The 26,408-nt window shown below is 38.1% G+C and overlaps 1 protein-coding gene across 3 annotated transcripts in view; it reads right to left on the bottom strand.

The window, feature by feature from the left end:
- RABGAP1L (RAB GTPase activating protein 1 like) overlaps nucleotides 1–26,408 on the bottom strand; it is a 229,200-nt gene that overhangs the window by 157,619 nt on the left and 45,173 nt on the right. For all 3 annotated transcript variants that reach the window (XM_074546321.1, XM_074546319.1, XM_074546320.1), the window contains 2 exons: nucleotides 22,994–23,087; nucleotides 18,371–18,521 (listed from right to left, as the gene is read on the bottom strand). In XM_074546321.1, coding sequence (XP_074402422.1) covers nucleotides 18,371–18,521; nucleotides 22,994–23,087 — 245 coding nt within the window. The remainder of the gene's footprint in view (nucleotides 1–18,370; nucleotides 18,522–22,993; nucleotides 23,088–26,408) is intronic.

Raw genomic sequence — 26,408 nt, 5'->3', positions numbered from 1 at the left:
ATGTGTCTTGGATGCTTTAACCAACCAAGTCATTGGAAACTACAGTGATTTAAGTCCTTATAGCTCCATGGCAAACCAAAGGCAAAATTTTAATAACCTTTTCCTGAGTTAACATCTTGTATTTCGAGTATTGCCTGGAGCCAGAGTCCAAGTCTGAATGACAAGTCTGTAGCAATGTGAGGCAGCACAAACTGCAGCAGTGTAGTTTGCAGCAAGGGCATGTGATCCTTCCAAGTCTTCTAGCAGAGGATTTAAGAAAAAATTAAACTATCTCCGATACTTCAGAATAGTAAATGGCTGTAACAACAGACTTAATGACTAAATTTAGACCCTGAGCACAGCTTTAAGCCCCAGTTATCCATACCAGAGTAGAACAAGAGGGAGCAATTTTTATTCCTTCTCTTCCCACTCCTCCTGTAGGGGAGGAGGACGAGAACAGACAGCGTGCACAGGCATGGCAGTGACCAGCACTTCTCCTTAGGGCAGATCGTGCTTAGCACCAGGGATGTGAACAGCCAAAACACCTTAAAATGGACATTAGGGAGCCCAAAGGTACACAGGGGCATGAGATAAGCGAAGGTACAGCCTGACAAAGCAGATTACAGGAACTCTGTGCTCAGTACATCCTGCTCCACACAGATTTAAGGACTGGTAACTATTTAAGCTTCCAGATGTCACAGTGACCATCGAGTCACCTTGGTGTCAGGTCAGCCCCAGCTGGTGCCTGCTGTGTGTGCCCAGAGTGCTCAGCTCTGAGAACAAGCACTCCTGGCAGCCATATGTTTCAGGTTTGCTAGGAGAAGTCCAGGCTCCGCTGAGCAAATAACAGTAAAATCAATGGCAACCTCTGCTGGCTGGTTCTAGACACAGGTAAAATGTGTGCTCTAGAGAAATTTTAACTGAAGGGACAAAGGGGATCAAAAGCAGGGAAGTTTGACTTCTTTGGGAATATAAGCAGTCTTCCTTCATCTCCTTCACTTTTTCAACAAAAACAGTCATGCTGCCAGCGGCTTTATCACCTCAGCCACTCGCTGTAAACTGCACCATGCTCACAGCACTAAGTTGTACTGTTTTATGTATGTTTAGAGGAATATATATAAGTGAAATATATTTAAGTGAAAATTAATCAGAAATCAGCTAGTCCTGATGAAACTATGCAGTTACAGAGGGAATTTTACAAAATATAGCAATACCAGACTGTTGTATCAGAGACAGGACGTTAAAAGCCCTACGGCAAGTTTTTTAATTTGGAGATTAGGGGCACATTTGGGCCTCTGGCAGGGTTATAAATAAAACCTGCTTCAGGATTTTTTCTAATTTGTGTTTTAAGAAAAGGAAGTGAGGAAGAGAAAAGTTCTATTGGAAGAATTGCCTTACTGTCATCAAGGCAGCATCCCACATGGTGCACATGTTTCCACAGCTGGTTACATCCAGCTGGTGGACCTGAGCACTCTTCAGACCCAACAGAAGGAGCAATTCCTCACCTTCTTTATAAATTACATCAGCTACGAACAATACAAATCACCACACAAACCAGAAGGCTCACACCATCTGATCCTGCTGAAAACAGAGGGGATGTGGCAGGAGCACAAGCTTTGTATATGCAAAGTAAGGCAATGAAAGCAGTGGTGATGTGTGACCCTGAAAGGAAACCAGATAAAGCTTTTCAGACAGAAAAAGTCCATATGGAATGAGATTTAGAAGTTCCAAGCAAGAAAACAATCTATTAGTCATTCTGTTTGGAAAGGAATAGCAATATTTGTTTGCTAAATCCTTTGTTGTAAGGAAATAAGACTGATAGAAGCAATCCCTGCAGTGCACAAAGCAGCTTCTCAGTCACACCACTCATTTCTAGTTTGAAGTTTTCCCTTGTTAAATTATTGGATGGTCAGCTGGATTAAATGGACAAAAATAATTTCTGTAAAATCTCTCTGAAAGGCATTGATGAGAGCAAGGAGGTCGAGCTGAGTGAGGGATAAGGAACACAGTAGTTATTTATTTAGATGTAGACCTGAATGACAGTGTTGATATACATACCAGCTCATCAACTTCTATTTTTTCTGCCCAACTCTTTCTTTTTTTTTGTTATTTTACAGTATTTTTTTCTTTTATATACTTTCTCCTAAGCCTAAAGTATAAAGGTGTTCCTTCAGGTTGCTTTTTTAAAAATCTTAACTACCTCTGGCATTATTTACTTTTACATGTATCTTATGGACACCCTGGTTTTGTTTTTAATGCCTCCAGAATAATTCTATTCTATAAAGCTTGCATTTGTAGTGCAGCTTAAAAGCAGCAGAGAACAAAGGAAAAATCATTTGTTGCCTTAAAAATTGTGTGTGTATACGTGTGCATAGATAGGGTTTTCTACATCATACTGGTGTTTGAAGTTGCTCTATGAAGTCACATTAGTGCTGTATTTAAGGCAGAAATGTGTTCTATTTGTTATTTGGAATATAAAGCCTCTTCCCCAGATCCACCCACTCCAGCTGTCTATTTAAAACCTGCTGGAGAGCTCACGCTCACACAGAACACAGGGGGACTGTGACCTCAGCGCAGGCATATGATGAGACATAACAAGTGTCTATATATTTATAAATAAACCCATTCTTTTTTCTCAAAACAAGCTTGGGCTTCTTAAACCCCTCATACCCTGTAGATACCATCTGACCCGATGTCTTGGTCCAAAGCGGGGGGACAAAATTCTAAGTCAGGTCCAACACCAAATTTAAGCCAAGTTGTGCTGGGCTCTACATTCAGCTGAGCCACAAACCTCTCCAAGGATGGAGTTTTCACACTGAGCCCCTGTTCCAATGTCTCACTCTCCCTGTAAGTCTCACCATCAGCTCAGAACTTTTCTTTCTGTGGTTTGACTCATCCTCATCAAGACTAAACACACTTGGGCCAGTGGCAAAAACCCACAAGTGTCAGCAATGAAGAAAACAGTATATTGTAGAATATGTATGAATATATACATTCTATATATAAATATACATATTCTACATATAGAACATATATTCTGAAGGAATATATATTCTATATGTAGAATATATATATCCATATATAGAATATAAGGCATATATTCATCTATAGAACAGATGAATATATTCATATATATTCATATTTAGAATATAACACATTCTATATTTTATATTCTACATATATATAGACTATATGTATTATATATATTCTATATATAGATTACATATTATATCTATATCTAATATATATAGAATGTATAGATGAATATATTCTATAGATGAATATATTAATATATAGAATATCTATATAGAATATAGATATTCCTTCAGAATATACTGAAGGAAACAGTATATTGTAGAAACTTTTAAACCATTTCTCCACCTGCTAGTCCCATTTTTCAGTTTTGCTATCAGAGACAAGTTCCTTTCCTTCTCCCTCCCAACCTAAGATCCTAAAGCATGCAATAAATCATTTTACACTGCTATGGCTCATGTAGCTGGTGCTGCAAGAAAGATCAAGAGACATCAGGTACAGCTGCAGCTCTGAAATGCAGATGCTCTTGTGGAGCCCTCACCTCCTGGTACAGGAAAAAAGTCAGCACAGGCCTCTTCTGCAAAACTGGGCTTGGCGGCAGCAGCAGAGCAGGCTCTGTAAGGTGGGGCAGAAGGAAAAGGAGTATAATCTGGTATAATCTGGAGTCAAGGGTGGGGGCAGCTCAGGAGAATGCAGCCTGATCCTCTGCTGCACTCACAGCCCAGTCCTTTTCCAGCACTGTTTCTAATGATGCAAATATTAGCCAGCATCAAACAAGTGTTAGGTAATTAGGATGCTGTGATGCAGAACAAGAAGAAATAGGCAAATAATTTCTTTTATGTCGATCAGTAGAGAGAGATGGGCATTCACATTTGCAAGTTTATTGTCCAGTCTTTTCATGCTGTTAAGCAACAATTACATCAAATGCTTCTAAAGTTTGAAACTTTCAAATTTTTCCTAATATTATTCATGTATTTAATAAATATTATGCAAGCTTTTGGAGTAAATTGCTACAATCTCCTTTTAAACATTACTGCCTGTGATCTCATGGATTATATTTCATAGCATCAAAGAATGGTTTGGGTTGGAAAGAATTTTAAAGATAATTTTGTTTCAACCCTCCCCACCAAGGGCAGGGATGCCATTCAAGGATGCATACAAAGCAAATATTTTTCTGAATTTCTGAATTCTAGCTTCCCTCAAGATAATATTGATGGTCCTACAACAAATTGAATCCACTTTACAAGCTCAATCCAGATAACAAATACCACCAAACTCCTGTGCCCTGAATCGATGGAAATAGAACGCTGTGCAATAAACTATCAATCAAGAAGGGAATTTACTTCAGGGAAATGCTGTGCAGCCAACTGAATGGTGATAATTAACATTTTTCAGGAGCCAAAGAGCATTTGCTTTCAACAGCACATAAGCTACAGAAGGATGCTATTTACTGACTGACCATATATGATAAGAAGAGGCAGATAAACTTAGGATGGTACAAAAAGCAAAAATTTAAACATGTGCCCTCTGACAGTTTCATGCATGTGCCACTTACATTAAACCACCTGCTCTTCCACTAGCAGCAGTTTGAAAAAGAAAAGGAAAAGAATACTGACAAAACTTACTATCCCTTAATGCTCCCCTCTTTCAAGGGACAATTAAAATATTAAATCACAGGACAAAGCAATTAAGAGAACTGTAAATGAAGAAATGCTGAAATGTAGAGAATAGTCTGCACAGTGCAGGTAGCATTATTCCCTTGTGGGAATAATTTTTTCTATTTCAAAATAATACATAAGAGATTTTAGTACTGCATTCATTCAAACCTTTTAGATACATATTTTGACATAGCTGTACTTTTATAAATACTTTGGTCTGTGTGAAGCCAGGAATTACATTCCATAGATATTGGTATTCTAAAAGCATATTTCAAGTGGGCACCAAGAAAGTATATGTTGAAAAGGATTCCAGTTGCCTGGCAGGAGCATAAGCTCAGTCAGTATTAGCAGTAATTCCATTTCAGCAGAGCTAGAATAAGAAACTTTAAAGCTATTTAAAACAAAAATCCCAAACATTGTGATCGCCTGCTTCAATTTTTCACACACTGCAAGCCAAACAGTTTTTTTAAACTACACCATGACCTTTTAAAAGGCAAGCAATTTTGATTTAATGAGTTCAACTGATGAATAATTTATCACAGCCTTAATTAGGCAGCCAACTTGTAGGGCCCATGCAAAAGCAACTACAAAGAACATGAGGATTGAACCCACATACACCTGTCCTTCAAATCCAAAAGTCTGGATGTTCCACTTCAGTCTAATTCTCTCTTCTTAGTACTCTAAGTATTTTCTTCTAGTAGTTCTTAGTGAACTGCCAGCTCTTATGTGACAAACTCACTCAGACAGCAAGAAGAGATTAACATCCTCTCTCCCTGGATGTGGCTGGGGTTAAACCACCATAGAGCATCCTCCCAGAACATCCAGTCTAACCCAGACAGGCTGGCTGGAAACACGTGCCTGCTCACACCAACAATTTATGCTTTACTTGATTACAGAACTGACACATTCCACCCAAAACTGTTCCTTTAATAGATTTCTTTAAAAATAGTTCTTCCTCAAGGACACGAGAGGTGGCTCAGAAAAGCACTGAACAATCAGGATCATTTAGAGGATGAAGGCACAGCTCCAGCTGTTGGTAGGGGCAGAAGCAGTTCAGAACTAAAGAGCTGCTATTTGTTTTAGTGCAGGGTCTACTGGGGAGCAGGTGGTACCAACCTCAAATCCCAGTAAATCCAATTCCGCTACTTCACGAGAACAAAAAAGCTAAAAATAAAGTAAATAGTGGATTTTTGAGACTATTTTAAACTAAGTGTTACTCAGGATTACTATTCTACCACATTGTGAAGAAATAGGAAAGAGGAACATGAGAAGGATATGGCACAATAACTATTTATAACCTGAAGGGTGGCACAATTTCTTTTTATGGATTTTAAGCTCAGCTTCATTTAGACAAAATCTTCCTCCCAGCTGGAAGTGCTGAAGAGGTATCACTTCTGTTCTCCTCCAGCATGGATCTAAACACACTTGCATCAATATCCATATATGAGAAAGGACAAGGAATAGCTTCCTGCTGAGAATGATCTACAGGGAAAATGTTGCCAGTAACAGTGGAAGAACATTCCTGGTAACTCACAGACATGGAATCCAGAAATGAGAAGTGTTAGGAAAATGCCAATGAAAGCAAGAATTACTGACTTACTGACTTGCCCCCTACAGCCCTCAGTTAAAAATTAGCTAATTAAAATTTATAAAGTCATCGTACATCTGATAACTATTTTTCAAGATTAATGACATCTAAATACATTCAACTTCCAATAACTAGAAAATTTTGTCTTATTAGATAATGAGGACATTTATATTTATAGCCAGAAATTGGCACATGTAAAATGTTATGTGAGCTAAGAAATCATCTATTCTAGAAAAAATACCAAACCTGTTATTATCTGCCATATCTTAAAAAAACCAAAATCAAATACATACTTGATCAGAACTAGGAAGAAGTTAAATATAAAGACAACATTGATATCTACAAATCCTTTTGGAAAGAACACTATCAAGAAATGGAGAAGTCAAATCTACAGATTACATTCAAGGCCAACATCTTTCACCAATATTAAATTCCCACATAAACCTCTCCCCTCTGCTCAAGATTATGGCTTGAAGCTGGAAATCAATCTCTTTGTTCACATATTTTAAAGATATCAAACTGCCCCAAACATGCTGAACAAAACACTGCCTCTTACTCAGTGACTTTACAGACATTCTGTATATTGGAAAAAATATATTAGAAATTGTCCTCTTAAGAGCTAAGGTTTTCTAATAACGCTAACTAAAAGAAACAAAAATGAGGAAAAGCAATTTTTTTACAAAGAAAGGTTTTAAACAAGTAGAAATTATTTGAAGAAAATGATTTGCATTCATTTTTCTGCCTAAGTTATGAAAATACTCAGTAGTCGGAAAAAATGCCATAGAAATGGAATAAGGCTAGATTTTAAAAAGCCTTATTTTTCAGCTAATGTTCTAACCCAAGTGCTCACAGGGGATGAGCTTTAACACATTTCCTTTCCCCCCAAGAAGGTTCTTTATAAAACAAAGCAAAAAGAAAGTAAGGGAAAATGATTACATTCAAAAAGCTACATTTTATTGTTATGGCAACTGATGTGCTAAAAATAAAGAAATAAAGTTGTTATGGCAACTAGAATTTTAAAGGCAGTCAAAAGTAGAATAATCAAACCTTCTACTGGCTTAAAATGTATCATCTATGACTCAATTTACAGGAAGAGCTTCAGAGACAAACAGAGATTGGGTTTTTTGGGGGGATTCTGCTTTAGAGATCCCAATTAGTACAATTCCAGAGAACTCTAAGGAATGCAAGGGAGCATCTCAAGGTGAGTAGAAAATTGCACATTGCAAGTTCTCACAGGAGGAAAAAACAAACACATTTTACCACTTCTCTGATGTGCAGTGACCTTACCTAGCTCCATAAAATGTACCAGAGAAGCTGTGGCTGCCCCTGGATCCCTGGAAGTGTCCATGCCCAGGCCAGACAGGGCTTGGAGCATCCTGGGCTGGCGGAAGCTCTCCCTGCCCACCACAGCAGAGAGTGGACTGAAAATGAGATATCAAGTCCCTTTCAACCCAAACCATTCTAAGATTCCATGATAAAGGTTATTTAATGATTTTAAATTAAGTACTGAAAGTTAGGAAGTACCAAAATTGATTTATCTGAAGCAGCAGCGTTCTGTCTCTGTATGTACGGAATTTTAAAGGCACCTATGACTGCAAGATGATCATATCTTTAAATTTCTGATACATCCTTGATGACCATTTCAGGGCTCCTAATTATACAAGCACTTTCAATCTCAGAAATCTTCTCCTATCCATTATTCCTCAGACTGTCAAAACTGCTACTTCTATTTAAAATGAACAGTACTGTGTGCTCCGTGAAATATTTCAAAAGCCATACTGAGACAAGCCTTAATTAATAATAAGCAAAGTATTTAACAGATACTTCAGGAAATTATGACTAGAAAGAGTAACTTGTACTGGAAATATTTGCACTTAAACCATGTAGATAGCATGTGCTAGGATCCCAGTGTAAGCTGGTATTTTAAAACAGCATGCATCTTTTATTTTGGCTTCACTGCACTGAAAATTAAGGTTGCTTCTAGGAGTACTTATATCTTTTTTTGACCCAGATGAAAAGTCTCTCACCACAATCCACAAGAGCTTCCAATGAGCAGAACCAGCATGGAAAAAATAGAGCTCAAAGTCAGGTTCTTTGCTTGCACTAAATGGAGAATAATAAGATTAGTTTCTTATTGAAGCAAAAAATCAGATGTACACTGGAAATTCAGATAATACACAGGGCTGTGCAACAAGGTTAACACTGAAAATTCAAGTGGATTTCTGTAGTTTTGGTTCCCCAGTCCCAGTATTAATCCCTGAGGCTGGACACACAGTTAACTCATCTCCTCCCAAGCATCATGTGAAGCTAGCATTTCTACAAATGTAAATTATGTAGGTAAATATCTTACCTAATCTGTGACCAAGTCAACAGCTTCTGCAAAGGAAACTCCATGTACAATTTTCACTCTACATACATTTTCAGGAGTCAGGATAAATCTTAGACATGGGGATATAAGGACTTTAAATCCGAGGTTCAGAAATGTGGCTCTGCCTGGGCTAAAGGAGCCTGGCTGCCTGTTTCCAAGGCTTGTTGCTGACTCAACCAGACACTGCAGACAGTCCTGAAAAGACAACCAGCTACTGCTGCTCTGAGCTTTCTATGAAATTAACTTCCTCATTGTGTAATGGCCTAAACTTAATCAAGTGCATGGCTGCCTGAAATTCATCGTTTTGAGTTCAAAATAAATGAGCAGACATCCAAATATTACTCCTTGATTGCCAGCTGTGCAAATCCACTGCTGGCATTCAGCATCAACATTCTTCTTTTATCAGGGGCAGCCATTCTGCACTGAACACATATACATGCATGTATAAAAGCATACCCAAAGAATACTCATTCTAGCATTTTTGGGTGTATTTTATCCCTAATGAGTGTTTATACATTTTCAAATGTCCATTAAAGAAGAATTGGAGAGTCTTTACAGAAAGGAAAAGGAAATCTAGACAAGTGACAAAAAAGCCTAAAAGAACTTTCTGGAATCACGTTTACAAACTCATGAAAGAAAGGGGGCATGGATCCAAAAGGTAGTTCAAATTCCTCTGCCATACAGGCACCAAAAAGTGTAATCAGACTGCAATGGTACTGTAATTAACCTGCCTAAGGCTGCCTCACCCATCCATCCTGCCCAGCCCCAGTTCCTGCTCCCATTTCACCCTGACACCACACCTGAACAGTGATCCGCTCTGAGAGCAGTGGGGGGGAGAAAGAAATTGTTTAAATAAAACTCCACCATTACTGTGACTAGCCCTGCAAATGCTAGCAAAGGGTATAAAAATGAGACCGAACATGCATTATAGGAAACTTCTTTTGGCAAGCATGCTGTCTGAAACTGCAATCCCCATTAATAACTATTTAGTTTTAATGCAGGCTGTATCTTGTACTACAGAGTAAAAAAAAAAAAGTTGTATTTTGAAACTGGATTACTTTGAAGACAAACCACCCATCTGAAGACAGCTTTGTCATATGCAGGATATGATTAAAATATGTGACGCTCCATATCATCAGCATTTGGTTGTCAGTTTAAAAAGCAACTGATGAAAATCCTCAGCAAGAAAAAAAAAATCCTAGCTGCCAAAATATTTGTCTGTGTCCACAAAAACCTACATAAAAGATTGTTAGGAAAGAGTATATGCAATAGCAGACTGCAAACAATCTCCTTCTGGTTAGTGTACCTCAGCAGCTGCAAATTTGCTTGCTGACAGGAGATATGACTCTTCATGTATATGACCACATTCATCACTGCAAAGGGAAAAAATTCCTTAATGGATACAGACTGTAAAGAAGATCTACAGGTTTCTAATCTCTTTTGAAGTGATTACTGTAAAATCTACCTTAATACTAGATCAGACTCTTAGAAGAATATCCTATGGAACACATAAGTAACCCTGTCATTTGGGGTTTTATCATGAAGAAGTCATACATAAAGGTTCAGAATTCACTCTGAACCTTTATCAAGGTTCAAATTCCAGTTGGGATTCAGGAGATGTGTTCATCACTTCTGTACACTTCAATATTCTACACATGCAGCTCAAACCTCGCTGGGTTTGTTACTATTCCAGTTGTTCTGAACTGCTGTCCACAGCTATGGTAAAACAAGCTTTATTAAAGTCTTGACCACCTGTATTGGTGTTAAAGGCATTTTAAGATACTTTAAACACCAAATGTTTGGATTCTTAGTGCACTCTTTAATTTTTATAGCATCAAATATTACCATACTGAAATCAGCAACTAATAGTCAGGAAAAGGTGGTTTGCTCTCTCCAATAAAGGTATTTAAGATTTCTAAAGCTCCAGCTCTGGAGTGCTGCAGCCTCCTGAGTCCCAGTTATGCAATCTTTATTCAAAAACAGAGACTTGTTAGGAAGAAGTGGATTGGAAAGAGGAATACCAAGAGCAAGTTGATTGCCTCAAACACAATTATCCCTCAGCAATCCCAGCTCTGGCAGTGGACACAGACATTAACTTTTCCTTCAGGTAGGCAGTGCCCTTGCTAACAGGGAAGATCATACCCACACAATTTCATAAAGCAACACACCCTGCAGGGAACTTCTAAAACAATCCAGTTTTACTCAAATACTGAAAACCATGGTTTAAAATGTCTCTAGTACAGCTGCTCTTTCAGCATTAGCATCATTACTGCTAGAGGGAAACAACACTGACTAACAAACCAACGTTCAAACTCAACTGGGATATCTATTTATGTTTTATCCAGGAAGGAATAGCAGGGATTTTCAAACCAGCACTGAGGTGCCAAGTCCTAGCAGCTCTTACCACACTGTGAGGGAACAGCGAGGCAATGACACATCCCAATTCCATCCTACTTAAAAACCACTTGTTATCTGCATCAATATTCATATATCCTGAGCTTATGACACTAGCTAGTGCAATATCAATTCTTCCAGTAACCATCATTTAAACTTATTCAGGCCATAATACTGATACTCCTTTGGTTTTATCCCTGTTTGAAATGATGGGCAACTCAGCTCCCCTGGTTTGCAGATAATGGATTATAAATTCACACAGACAAAAGAGAACAGGCTCCAACAGGGTACATGCAAATCTCATTTCTACTCCACCCTTCAGAATAAATGTGTCAACTGAAGATACTTTAAGGGCAGAGAGGTCATACATCACCTCAAGAGCCAAGAATTGTATTGTGTTATTTTAATATTCTTATATGTGGTTATGTATGGAAAACAAGCTGCAGAAAAAATGCAGCAGAAAATTTTATCATTTTATGCAGGCCATGAAAATAAAATACTACTGTGATATTTTCCACCTCAAGTACCATACAGAAACATTAAAATTTAGATTACATAAAAATAAAAATTACTAATTGATGCTCCTCCTTTATTTCCTGAAGGGATTTCTCACTAAACTGATTAATTCATTTGAAGATGAAGACTTAGCATAACATTTTCCCTTTTGTGCACACAAAATTGAAAGACTTTTTCCAGATGAGTGCTAAATGAATCAAAACTTAGCAAATTAAATTCACCTTAGGGACATTTTATTCCTGAGTTTGTAAGAGAAACATTAACATTTGCTGTGGAACTAGGTACCCTGGTACATTTATCATAAACTAAACCTTTTATCTGAAGTCTGAATTTAAATGAAGCTATTTAAAGAATTAAAATTGTATCAACTTCTACTCTTCAGAGACAATAATTTTCACTGATTTCTAGTAAGTATTTTCAGTTCCTATATACTTTATTGTCCCACAGTGTTGCAGCACCACTAAAATAATTCAAAGTAGGTGACTGTAACTGTCAGCACCAACAGATCAGCTTACACCAAAAATGAAGCTTCTGATCACTCCAACCAGCAGGAGCTGATTTGTCTCTACAAACCACATTACATTACAAAAATATCAAGACTCTACTTGCCATGAAATGAATTACCTCAATTTTAGAGAAGAGTTGAATAACAGTCATCCTATCCTTATCTTTTGAGAAAAGGTGGGAAAAGTAAAACCTAAGAAACTGCCTATATATACAGAATTTCAAAGAAACAAGAAATTCAGAAAAAGTCATCAGTTCCTCCAGAATTATTCTGCTTAATGCCCAAGTGCCTCATTCAAAAGGCAAAGTAACAGGTATTAGCTTTTTCTCTTTTCAATCAATTGAAAAAAATTCACATTTTTATTACAATGATCATTGATCCTTATGTAATAGGATCTTTTACAGCTGTTTAGCATACTGCTGTGCCATCCTTGATATCTCTTTCCTTTAAAAGTCAAGGGAGACAACTCCTAATTAGTAAGGAGACAAAATAAATATGCGAAACCAAAATAAATCTACTCCTTGCTAGGGAGGCCTAAACTCCCCCATTTTCAATCAGGACAAACAGATGCAGCATTCTGAACACCAATATTTCCTACAAAAATACTCTAATGTTTCAGTCCATTAACCAACCTGCTGTGGCAGCTGGTGAACAGTCATCTTTTTAATTAGACACCCTTACTGATTAATTAGTCTCAGAACACTGAGCAGTGCAACCCTGCACAATGCCACTGGGACAAAAAATATTCCTCTTCCCCTCCTTAATGCTAACTTCACATCCTTTGGTATGGCTGCAAATAACAAGCTGGATTCATTTTCTACTCCCACTAAAATAGCCTTCCTGTGTAAGGAATTCTCTCAATTCCCAGGTAAATTGTTTCACACAAATTGTATTTGCTTCACACAAATAAAATAAATTAAAAATCTAAATGAACAAGACCACACAAACCTGGCATCAAGGCACCAGTTTCAAAGTCAACTGCATTTAATCTTCTTTGGATAGACAGAGTGACTCACCTGTGATCTCCTCAGTTTTCCTTTTCCTAACTATGCAAACTGGCCATCAAAATTAAAAAGCCAAGTAAATACTGAGTGTGAAACAAAGAAGTGAATACCTTTTAGTGTTTGAGCAGTTTGGATAAATTCAAAATTTAAAAAATAAATATACTTCTGCATTAGGTTTACTTGAAAGTTGATCTTCAGTGCTTGAAGCTCAGTCTGAAGAGAGATGCTCCAAGAAACAAATAATTAGAGTCAATTCAATACATGGAAGATTGTGTTAAAACTTCAACAACAGGTTTTGCTATTTTCTTCTATGCTATTTCTAACTCTTGATTTAGGACAAGACACAATTCCAGAAACCTGCAAGCTTAACTTCTGGGTTTTTTTCTTTTGCTTTAAAAAAAGAGGATTTGTCTTGTAGGAATAAGCAATAACAATGCTGGTCCAAACTGAACAGATAAACTACATACATTCACTCTAAATTGATTCATTTCATCCAGCCCCAAATCCAATCCATTTGCTCCACCTTCTGCAGCAATGGAAAATACTTTCCTATAACTGCTCACCATTGCATGAGAATTAAATTGCTGGAGTAGCGATCCCCCTGATTAGTGCCATTTCAAATTATTAAATTACTGAGATTTGTTATTTTCATGTCTCTCAAAGATTGGAAGAATTCTTAGGATTTTCACTCATATGTGGAGTGCCTTGAAATGTTATTGCTCCAGAGATAAGCCACCAAAAAATACAGTCAGCAGAAAAAGCTGGGTTTTGGCCAAGGCTTTGAAGCCTGACCCTTTAATTAGTTATTATCTCTAACTGTCCTGGGCACATGCTCATATTGCCAAAGGAAATTATGACAATAAACAAATAATCCTATTTTTGGTTCTCTTACAAGTCATTTAGAAGGACAGCCATTCAATCTTTCTTTAAGAACTTCAACTCAATATCACCACCCTGTTCAAAACGAGGCATTCTCATTCCTACACAAACTTTCATTGTGTTGAGTAATACAACACTACTAACCTCTGCTGTATCTGAGGCTCATTTTTCTGATCTTACTTAAAAATAATAATAATAATAAATTTTAAAAAATTCTGCTTCCTTAAACCACAGCAGTAGCTGCATTTAAAATGAATTTATATATGCTGATAGATGAACATACAGTTCATTTCTTAAGGGAATTTCTATTGAAAACTGGAAGCCTTTTATGAATAAATCATACAGTTTAGAACCAGAAATGCTACCTTAAAACAGTCCACCCAAAAGTTTTCAAACTACAGAACATGAGTGACAGCCTCCTGTTCCTGTTCTCATTTTACTTACACTACTACACTCAGCTCTGACAGGAAATAAGTCTCACCCTAGAAATTCAGCACTGAGAATTCCTACAAGAATGAAACCACCTCAAACAGAGAAGCAAAACTCTGATAATAAGCAAAGTAAGAGACAATAAATCAAACATCTGTCCCCATGCAGAGGCAACAAGTATTTTAGGCTAAGTTGCTGTATCACTGCCATCATGCGACAGCAAATTTCTCCTCATGCACACAGTGGCAGTGCCTGACACCTGCTCTGACAAGAACACACTGGGGCAAGGGGAGCACCATCCTTGATTCCTGCAGCAGACAAGCACCACTCACTCCAGTCCTAAACAGGCTACACTGGGGCTTGGCAGTCACCAGTTTATCAGAGCTCTGAATACACCTCATCAAGGAAAAATTCATTCCAGTCTCTGGAGAGGAACCAGTGAAGATGAAATAATGCCAAGAAGGCACGAGAAAACACTCTGTCAATGAATTGACCTCAGCTCGTGCACATTTTTCTATATTCTTTAACAAACAGATCAGACATGATTTTACAAAAGCTCTTTAAGTACAGTATTACCTCTTCATTATAACAAGCAGATTTTTCTCACTCTGATTTTATTTTCCTTGCAATAATTACATAAATAAAAATAGACATTTATCCCTACTGATGTGTATGTGACTTCTCCCTTCCTGTCAGGTGCCACGTGCAGCACTGTGAAGAGCCCGTGGCAAGGGAAGTAAGGCAGATTTTGATTGTCATACAGAACACATTTACATATATGTCAGAAATGAAACAGCTGCCAAATCACAACTCCCACTCTCTAAAATTGTATGCAAGGCCTATTATTGTGCTCCAGTCAAAATTCCTGAGCAGCTCATGGTAATCATCAAGTTGGAACTCAGCAGGAGACCTAAGAGAGTGCTTGTCAGTACTTGTGAGAGCACAAGGCTTTCTTTCTCCCTTCCTCCTGGAACTCCCAACTCACCTAGAGATGGAAAATGAATGCTCTGATCTAGGGAAGAGGGAACACAGCTCATAAGATCATTCCTGACAGACTTCTGGATTAGAGGACATGGAGGCCTTTTGGAGAAAATAAGTGCAGCATTGACTTTTCTAAATGAGACATTTTATTTTTCTTTCAGTGCTGAATTGAGACTCTAAAACAAGCCCCAAATTACCCTCCCCTACAGAACACACTGCAAGCACTCCTGTCGCTGAGAAACACTGCAGCAGGTTCCAGAGCTCTGTATACAGATGGATAAACACAGGATAGATGCACAGCCAGATTTCTTAGGTGATGGGACTGATAGCTGGCCAATCTAACACAGCACTGCTGCACAAGACTGGAACACATCACCTAATGTGTCTACACCATGGTCTCTAAACCAAATTTAAATGCTGAGAGTCTGCTGTCACTGAGAGTATCACAAGGCACACATTTTTGGTGTGCCAACAACACAATTCTCACTAGTTTTACCAGAAGTTAACCACTAACACTGTACAAAAATCAGAGTTTTTACCAGATTTAGCTCTGTCCCCAGAAGAGGCAACCATAAAATCACATTTTCAGTACTAATAATTCTATGTATTGTGCTCATCTTTCAAGCCGTGACAGATTCATGGCAGAGATTTTTCTACTGGTCTCCAGTGCCCTGTTCCTCACAATTATCAATTTAACACAGGGGCACAGGTCAGGCTGGATGAGCAGGGAAGGACTGGAGTGCTCAGAGAGCAGGCTCAGAGGAAGGATCTAATACCGTGGGACAGAACCTCACTCAGGAACTGGGCAGCAGTGGGGAGCTGTTTGAAGAGAGAGAGGTTCTGGGGATTGTGGGGTGTCAGTAGGCAATGGTGCAAGTTCACAGATGTTTGCAGCACCTCCTTCTTCTGGTATTGAGCCCACTTCACTCCCAGGACTGCAAGTGCAGAGAATCACCAGCTCTCCCCACTCCCCTAAGAGTGGCTCAGGAACAGATATGTTCAAGGAATATATGCTGCAGTAATCAAGGCACCCCACAAAGATATCCAGCTTCCAGAAGAGAAACATCAAGCAGAATCCAAAACACAAGGAGACAATGAATTTGTATAAACATACACATAAACTGAAAGAATCAAGATGAAAACGATGGGTTTGATGGGAAGATTAAGTAATTGTGGAAAAAATAAAGTTTGTGTTGTTGGTATGTTAGCATAACGAAAATGCAGATAAAAGAAATCAGTTCTGCTTTCTCATACAGGAGAAGCAAGTGAACAGTCATTAATACCCAAATAATTCTGAAGCTTATTAAATTATTATTAGGTTATTATTGACACACATACAACCAAGATTTTAGTAGCATCTACTACTAAAAGATATATACTACTCCTCTCTCTCCTTAATTCACATCACTGACATACCAAAATGAAACTGAAAAGTTCTGTTCAGAGACATAAATATCAGACAGTAGTTCATTAAAAAAAAAATAAAAAATCAGTTGACATTTTTTTTCTGGAGCATCGCATATTAACTCTTCCCAAAGATGGGCCCTAGCTTTGGTATGACACAGGCTCTCTCCTGTTCATTTCTTTCATGAGTCTTTTACTGTCAAATGATGTGATTGCCAGCAGTTTAGACATATAGACTACAGAAGAAGTTTTGTCACTTCAGAAGGAAAATTATTCACTCAAGAAAAAAATCTCTGTTTGCATAAATGCTTCCGTTCAGCAGAGGATTTAAATTTTTCATCAGTAAAACTGCAATATTTTATATTAAATACTGTATGAAATATCATCTTCCAAAATACTCATCACTGCAATATCTCTGTAGTGAAAAGGCCAAGTGTTACAAGGTATTTTTAAGGCACAAGGCCCCAACATCAAGATAAACCTTGCATTTTAGAAGTTTTCCATTCCCTCCTCCACCCTGAAACAAACGTCTCTCCCACTTTTGGAAAGCAGGAACAAATAATGGAGGTGGCTTTGATGCACCATACAGCTGACAGATGTCCTGTGAATGGTTTCTAACGAAAATATAACACAGCTACAACATCAAAATGAAAAATTTACACTAGCAAAACATTCTTCCTTGGTAAAGAAAAAAGTAGCCACTAGGACAGCTCTCACACTGGGGATGCTTCTAAACTTCACAAGCATAATTAATTATGTCAAATTAAGAGGATAAGTAGCAAAACAATATGAAAACATTAGGAAAGGAAAGTTTGAGTAACAACATCTACCCCAGAATTTCTGTGTGGACAGATATTCATAAGCCAGGTACCAAACGCAGCACTTGCTCTGAGCAGCACACAAAATGATCCTCATCCACTTCAGTCACTAAAACTGTATTGGAGACTGCTGCACTTCCCAGAGCTGGAACAGCCCTGCAGGGGCAGAGCCTCAGAACCCAAACTCTGAGATTATCTCTGACACTGCACAGAGCTCCTCACTTGTGCCATCACAGACCAAACAGCTCCACAGACATAGAATGCTCATTGACTGCATTGATGGAATTGATTCCTAAAAGCATTATCCTCTCTGCTCACCCATACAGCAAGGAGACTGGTTTTCTTCTAGGTCCAAATGCTTTTGACATTCTTTTTTAAAATAAACAACAGAAAGAAGAAATACTCAATTTTGTGCCATTTTGTTTGAGTTTAAGAATTGAAACCCCTAAAATGAAGACAAACATAAAACAAACTTTTGAAAAAACAAAGTGATGGATGTGAGTTTATGAAAAAACCCACAAGGAAACACCTGAACAAGGTGATGTTCTTGTCACTAACACAGGAAGAGAACAGAAAGCTTAATGTCAAGCATTACTACAGATATAGGTCAGTAATTTTTATTGCTAATGCCATGCAGCAGGTACCCATGGCAGGAGGTAAAGTCACATAATCATAATTTCAGTTGCTTAAAACAAGTCAAATTGTTTCATTCTTCTGCCACCCTGCCACTGACTAAGACTGCTGCCCAGCAGAACTTATCTCCACCAAAGGAGAGTGAATAAAAGAAGGAAAGAACAAATAATAAATCCCATACCATTGTGATGAGCAATCTGTATTTGTCCAGCATTGCCTGGTTGTCATGGCATCCTGCCAGCAGCTGCCAGATCTCTGCCCTCAGTGCTTCTGGAACACCACTCTTCACCAGAGTGGACAGCCCATTTGGTCTCACAACAAGGTTATTGTGCCTGAAACAAAGATAATCATTTACCTGTTATACTTCCACTACAGGAATCAAAATAAAGATTAAAAACATTAAAAATCTTTAAAGTTATTTACTAAACCAGAGTCAGCAATTGGCAACACAAAATTTTCTTCCACTGGTTACAGTAGTTAGTGTTTGTCAGATGGAAAGCAAAAACTCTGCAAGGATTTACAGTAAGAACCAGTGGCAAAATGTAGTGATATCTAAATTCTCTAGGTGTGGAGACATCAGGGAAAATTAAGAATAAGCAGTTGCAGAAATTGAAATAAGCTGGCTAATAAAGAACAACTTGAATTGAAAGAGAAAAATATGCCATCTGTGCAGACAATTCAATTTAAATATTTGTTCAACATATATATCTAGCTCAGGTTTAGAAAAATAAATTAAAAATAACTTAAGCTGTACAGAAAAAACAAATTTTGGAAAACAAAAGACAATTTAACAGTAGTATTATGAAGACTGAGGTTCTAGTTCCACGCTTCATGCCAAAGATTGCTCCAAGTGCCACAAACAGCAACACTTGCACACACATTTGTACAATCCTACTACCTCAGTAGTACCTCAAATAAATCTGCCTGTTGGTCTGAGCTGGTGCTCAGACACACACACAAAACAAGAAATACAGGAATACAAAAGTCACTGCACATGCACAATATTACAGAACTTTCCATCATAGATGCTGCAAAGCTCTTTTGGAGATACCAGTATTTGCTGATCTAGATATAAACCCTCTTAGACTCGTGACAATTTTCAGAGCAATGCAGCAGAAGGCTGCCCAAACTGATTTTTGGCTCTCTCTGCTGTAGGAAGTGCTGTGCTCTCCAAGTGCTTTGACCACTGTGGTGTTTCCCAGCTCTCTTGGAAGCAGAGTAGTGAGAGTGGCTGTTTAGCCAAATGCCAGCAAGCCATGATTAATTAAATCACCTGCAATTTGAGCCTGGATTTGAAGGGAATATTTAGAGTGCTCAACCTATGAAACAGGTCATTAGGACATGAACAGGTTATCACTGCTGTTTAAATAAAAAAGATACTCTAAGCTATTTCATTTTCCTATGCTTTGGGGATGATATCCCTGTATTTCCTAATGACCTGAGAACTAAAAAAAGTATGTGATTATATAACACCCTTATTCTTTAAGAAAACAATAATTATTTTTATTTTTAAATGTGCAGTGCAGTACAAGTAATTTCATCCTTATCTTCATCCCTCAGATACCCAAATAAAAACTAGTTCCTTTTATCTTTTTCAGTCCATTTTGTAGTCAGTCACATTAGCTCAACAGTCTTGTGATGGGAAAGAGCTAGAAAGAAAACCAATATTCACAGAAATATTAAAAGCACTAAACACTTCAAGGACTTGCACTGCTTCAGAGGAGGCCACAGAGATGTTCCAATGGCTGGAACCTCTCTGCTATGGACACAGGTTGGGATAGCTTGGGGTGTTCAGCCTGGAGACGGAAAGGGCTGCAGGGAGACCTTATCACAGCCTTTCAGTACCTTAAAGGAGCTCATGAAAAGGAGGGAAAGAACCTTTTTAGGAACAGACAGTGACAGGAGAAGGGGGAACGGTGTTAAACTGACAGAGAGGTTGGGTTACATGGGTACTGGGGAGAAATTCTTCTTTGTGAGAGTGGGCAGACCCTGGCACACGGTGCCCAGAGAAGCTGAGCCTGCCCCTGGATCCCTGGAAGTGTTCAAGGCAAGGCTGGACAGGGCTTGGAGCAACCTGGGCTAGTGGAATGCGTCCCTGCCCATGGCAGGAGGGTGGAATGAAATGAGCTTTGAGGTCCTTTCCAACCCAAACTATTCCATGATTCTATGACCAGATACTCTAAACAGTTACAGAATTATGACATGCATGTGGAGGAATAGATATATAGTAAACACATCAGAAAGTTGAAGCTCTAGTTGTGGATTAGTTTGGTTATTACACGGTTCTGGTCATATGTGTCATCCCCTGAGGACTGAGCAAGCTGATCAAATAACAGGGAAATTTCCATAGAAACATAACAAGGAAATTTTCAGCCAAACCAAGGAAACAATACAAGGCAACAACTAACACATGCTATAACATCATCTTGAACATAATCCCAACCGAGAATTAAACAACCAGACTTTACTGGCCCTGTCCTAGATTTGTATTTTATGCCTGAGGTAATACTTTAGCAATATGAGTCCATGATGGATAGCATTACCAAATGCTACAGCCAATTTTCCAAGTACTGGATGGCTTTTTGGGAAACAGCTTGTGCTTCCATAATCCTTGCTCAGAACAACTGAAGTGAGCATAAAATACAAGCCTGTATTACTCTAACCTTACTCTTCATCATGTGGGGGAGACACCATTCATGGATGCTGACATCTTTAATTTGCTACAAAATGTTGCAACTCTCCTGCACAAACTCATAAATACAATTTTAAAATAACAGAGAGAAAGGACACAGAACAGCAATGAACAGAATATGCTCCAACTTGATAAATATGTTTCTGATCAAAGACAGTTATTGATCATTGCTACTAGTTTTTTTTTAAAGAAATAGTTGAGCAGTCAGCTGAAGTAGCTTAGCTGGCAAGAACAACTTTAATGCTGAGGATGCAGTAAATAGTAAAACAAACAGATATAGCATCACTTTTCAATTGTTTGTTCTATCTATTTGGTAAATTATTTTATTCTCATTTCTGCTTATATCCTTGAAGGAGAGTCCTGGAGCAGTGTTTCTCCTGAGTCCAATAGGTTACAGTGACATTTTAATGAAATGAAAAAAGCAATTAAAAGCAAGAAATTTTTCATTTAAGAGACAAATCAGCACACCAGTTCCTCAAGTGGAAATGTTAATTTTTGTTTATTTACATTTTTTACAAGTGCACAGATCTTCTACTAACATATGGTGCTGTTTTCAACAACACTACAAGATTTTCTTTTGATTTATTTTTAGTTTTCAAATCCTTACCAATTCTCACCTGTTACTCTAAGTTTTGTTCTTAGACTGTAACATAACGCTATTCAAGAACTCAAGCAGTTTACAAATTTGAATTTCTCTCCACAGGTAATTCTGCTTGAGACACTCCTGAAGAAATGTTTGCTAGACTTCAAACAGGTTGGGACCACTCATTTCTCAACCCACTTTAAACTAATTTTAAGCTGCTTTAACTACTAAAAATTTCTCTTGATTTATCTGTAAGTTATGTTAGGATTCCAAAATACTTTATGCCAAAAGTTTTGAATGTTTTGTCTTATTGATTAGTATACTTGAGTAACCAGAAGAAACACTTGGATACATGAAACTTAAGACCATGAGCTGTGGGTGTCTTTTTACTTGTACATGCTCATCCACAGAGTCCAGGTACTTATCAAGGACACAGGTCAAAAACAGAACAATCGACTGGCAAAATAATTTTTAAAAAGCTTAAATTGAAAATTGGCATCTTCCAATCTCGGATTAAGGGCAGAAACGTGGGTGGCAGAATAGGTGAAAACAACAGAAGGAGAGGGTTTAGTTAAGCTCAGTAAAACCTTCTGATGCCTTATGCAGAAACCTTTGGGTGAGATCTCCATACTGATGAGGTCAGCAGCAAGAGGCTGTTTCTCCAAAGATACAGAGTAGCCAAGTCAAGGGAAGAATTACCCAAATAAATCCTTAAAATGCTGTTCATCTCTCTTTTCGGAGTTAGGAAAAGGAAACAGCCAATTCCAGATGAAGGGCCTCTGATTATTTTTGTCTCCAGCAGCAGGAGCTATTGCTTACACAGGGAAAAGCAAGTAAGTGGTTCTGGCACTTGCTCAGGTCTCTCTGAGGCAGCAAACACACTTTTCCCTCTCTTGGCACTCTATGCACTGCTACTGAAGCACTTAATTAAACAACAAAAATAACACTGTTGAGAATATAGTCTGGGCTTACAAATACTCTTCATTTTATACACCAACAGAAAGTGTTTCAGTGAGGATTCACAGTTTCTAGATTCTTTTTCAAGTGCTTACATACAGCACATTTACAAAAATAGAAAAAAAAAAAGTGTTTCTAAACAAATTAAATGTACACCAGCTGGCACGCAGGGCTTAGATAGGACACATGGGAGTTGCTGTGTCTGTCCCATCCTGGCACTGAGTTTCCTCAGGATTTAACAGCCAGCCCCAAATGACCACAAAGTTCTGCCTGTGAAGACTCATACCTGCTGTGTGAGCACACACAAATACACTCTCAAACACCAAACAAAACCAGACTTTTGCACATAGTACAGGAAAGATTTGTCAAAAAAACCCCAAGTTATCAATACCAGTCCCTTTTAAATTAAGATTCAAAACTACACTTCAATGTGTCTTGCATTTTAGTTTTTAAACTGTGTAAGCAGAAGAATGTCAAACCTCCTGCTCAGGAGTACATAAAACCAAATAAAATATACACAAACCAAATAAAATGTTAATATCTAAAATCTAATGTAAGAAATTAAGCATTACCATCTCCCCAGTAACTCTCCCCAGGAATACAAAATCTTCTCAGGACAATCCTTTGACACATCACCAGTGCCACTGGAGAGTTCATTATCACTCTCTGTAAAAAATAAAGAAAAAAAAAAAGAAAACAAAAGCATGCACAGGTTTACCCAAGAGCACAGACACTAGACATGCATACATACAAGGCTCAGACAATTTTTTCTCATATATCAGTTTTAAAAGCATAAAAAGATACAAAATTTCAATGGAATCATAAAGAATGTTTAGCAGACTTCACCAAACAAATGTATTAATGAAGTTACCATAAAGTTTACAAGAACAGTACTAGGGAATAATTCACAGCAGTGTTACCAGAGAAAGGACTGGGTCCTAGAAAAGCATTATGTGAGAAAAGCTTCAAGGCTGTCAACTCTCCATTAAATGAAATTTGACAGTGTTACCTACAAGTCACATCCACTCCAGACTTCACAAAAGGAGAAGTCTCTGTTAAAGCATAGTAGATAATGCTACTTTGTTACATCACATCCCTTTAGCTGTCCTGAGGTACCCTGAGCTCAGGAAGCCTCCTCTGAGCCACAAAATCATCTTTTTTTACTGAAGTAAGCTCATGGATGAGCAGAAAAAAAAACAAGACTGTGACACGAAAGGCCATAGTGCATGGAACAGAGAGGATTGCTTCAAATGAAAGCTCATAAATAAGAATCAAACACTTAGAGAGGGATATATGCCATTATATGACTAACACCCAAACCCAGAGGGGATCATGTGGGCCGGGAATAACATGCTCAAAAAACCATCCAAACCAATTGTCCCACAGTAAGCTGGACAGTCTAACTCCATACGGCAAATCCTCATGCAAATATGGTCTTGCAGGTATTTGACTTTTATCCAGTTTTATCTGAATAAAATACTAAGAATTAAACAAGTGCAACTTCAACACCAGATGCTGAGAGGCTCCAGCCTACAGTGTCTTTAACAGGAAACACAAAAAGAGACACAGGAACAGCCCCCTTGTCATCATCACAGAATCCCAGAAGAGTATGCTTGGCAAGGGTCCTTAAAGCACATCCAGTTCCAACCTCCTGCCATGGACAGGGACACCTTCCACCAGCCCAGGTTGCTCCAAACTCTGTCCAGGCTGGCCTAGAACATTTCCAGGGATGGGGCAACCACAGCTCCTCTGGGAACCAGTCAACTTCAGAGGATGCTGAAGCCATGGGCAGTCTGATGCTAGAGAGCTCCAAGACTGCTCCTTCCTATGATCTGAACTCTCTCCACAAGTTCAAAGGCAACAAAAAAAAGAAGAACCAAAGTCACATCTGCCCCCCAAATCCCTTCAATATTCTCTTCCACACAGCTCTGTCACATCTTGTTGCTGATCTAATACCCTGAATTCCCTCAGGTGCATTAAACACTTCAGCTTTATGTCGACAGCATAGTTCAGGTAGAGGATCTTCAATATTTGTGCAATTACCCTGTTAACTCTTCATCTTTATCATTTTCACTTCAATTACAGATTTCTAATTTATATTCTCAGCAGTTGTCAAATACAAGTCATTAATAAAGTATCAGCACTTGAATTTGACAGTGAGCTGTGAGGACAAAGCATATACTGTATTTCAAGGACAGTTAACAGTAAAAATGTTGCCCTGAGAGAAGCATATCAGAAAACTCTGTGTTTCAAAATAAACACTACATTAGTGAAAGGCTTCAGCTTGGAACCTGTTTGTACAGCTTTACAGTTCCCAAATACCAGCCCAACCTCCATTCAAATACTTCCCCATTACAACTAAAAAGAATCCAATCAAAATAACTACCCACCTGCATCACAAATCTACAAAAAAATTTATTTTGAAGGTTACACAATCTTTTGCACACATTCACTAGACCTAAAGATGGAAATAAGATCTAAAATCCCCAAGTTTATAATTTTAATTAAAATTTTCTATCACAATGACAGGTTTCCCAGTAACCAAAGGAATCAATTGTGTCCTGAGGGAAAACGTGTATTTGAAGACACAGCTTCCCCCTTAAAACTACCAAAAATAGTGCAAAGGCCAATTTCCTCACTTACCACACAGACATGGCAATAACTAACAAAAAATAGGGAACCAAATGCCTTCTATTTAATTCTCTCCACTCTTGAATTGCACAACTAGGTTAGAGGGACGAACAATAAATGTAACCTTCTACTTCCCAAGGAAGGAAGAAAAAAAAAAATTGAGAAAACCTCTGAGATGAGCCCATTTGTCATTCAGAGACACAAAGTACATGTTAATGATACTGGTAAGTATTAAGAATCTCAAGAAACCCAGCTCACACCAGGAATTTACCACAAACCACAATTTCAGAAAGGTTTTATGCATTCAAAGCAAAGGAAGAAAATTTGGCACGCAACACCAAAAGGAAGAGATTAGACTTTCTTTGGAGAGACTGAATAAACCCAGCATATCTCTAAAAGAGTTAACATTGAAAATACACACAAACAAACCCTGCAGCCTGGAATCTGATAAAGATGACTAAAATCCCCCAGCAGACCAAACCATTTCAAAATGCAGCTCCACTGAATCCTGTGAGCAACAAAGCACAGTAGCTCTTACTGGATCCAAACCTGAGCTTGCCAAAGAATACTGATATCAGCCTACAGAAACAAACCCCTAGATTTCTCACTGAGTTGGTATTCCCAGCAAAATGCTTCCAAATTCTGAAGGAGACCAGTGTTACACAGCACATACACTCCAGTGCTTCAGCTAGAAAAGTCTTTCATCTGGAAGGCTTGGCAGTGTTTGAAATGTATTATTCAGTTATAAGTCAGAAAATCTCAGGCCTTAATTAGAAATGCCATATGCTCACTTTCAAAAGACGCTAATGTCAAACTTCAAAATAGAACAGGGCAAAGAGAAGAGAATAAACAGCCTTAAAAACCTCTACTTTGTTTCCATTATAAAGACTATTTACAAATTCTAACCTCTTAGAGCATTAAGGTATAAGCTAAGAAATAAAAGATGTGATGGGAGGGATATTTAGATATTTTTCTCTGAGTATTTCTACATTTTTTTTTTCCATGTTCCATAGCATCTATAAGGATGCAGAATTTGCCAAAGCATAATTTAATCCACCCTTACTCTGCTGGGATAGCACAGATGCCTTTTTCTAAATGTTCTGTGTATTTCTCCTTCTTCCTGTATTTACCGTGACCTCTCAGAGCCATCACCTGGGCAATAAAACTTTGTCAGAGCAAGTGGACAATGGAAGACATCTCAAGGGAGCAAACCTTGGGGTTGTGAATGTGTGCACATAAAGAAGCTTTAAGTCCAACCCCAGGGAACAGGAAATCTCAAAGGTTTTCTGCTTTGCTTTGAATTGCATCATGATTCACAAAACTCACAAAAAGGTCATGCCTCATGAATCAATTGCC

Source organism: Zonotrichia albicollis, chromosome 8, assembly GCF_047830755.1.
Source record: "Zonotrichia albicollis isolate bZonAlb1 chromosome 8, bZonAlb1.hap1, whole genome shotgun sequence".
Taxonomy (NCBI): Eukaryota; Metazoa; Chordata; class Aves; order Passeriformes; family Passerellidae; genus Zonotrichia; species Zonotrichia albicollis.
The sequence above is the reverse complement of the archived record's forward strand: the minus strand, read 5'-3'. Positions and strand labels throughout refer to the sequence as shown.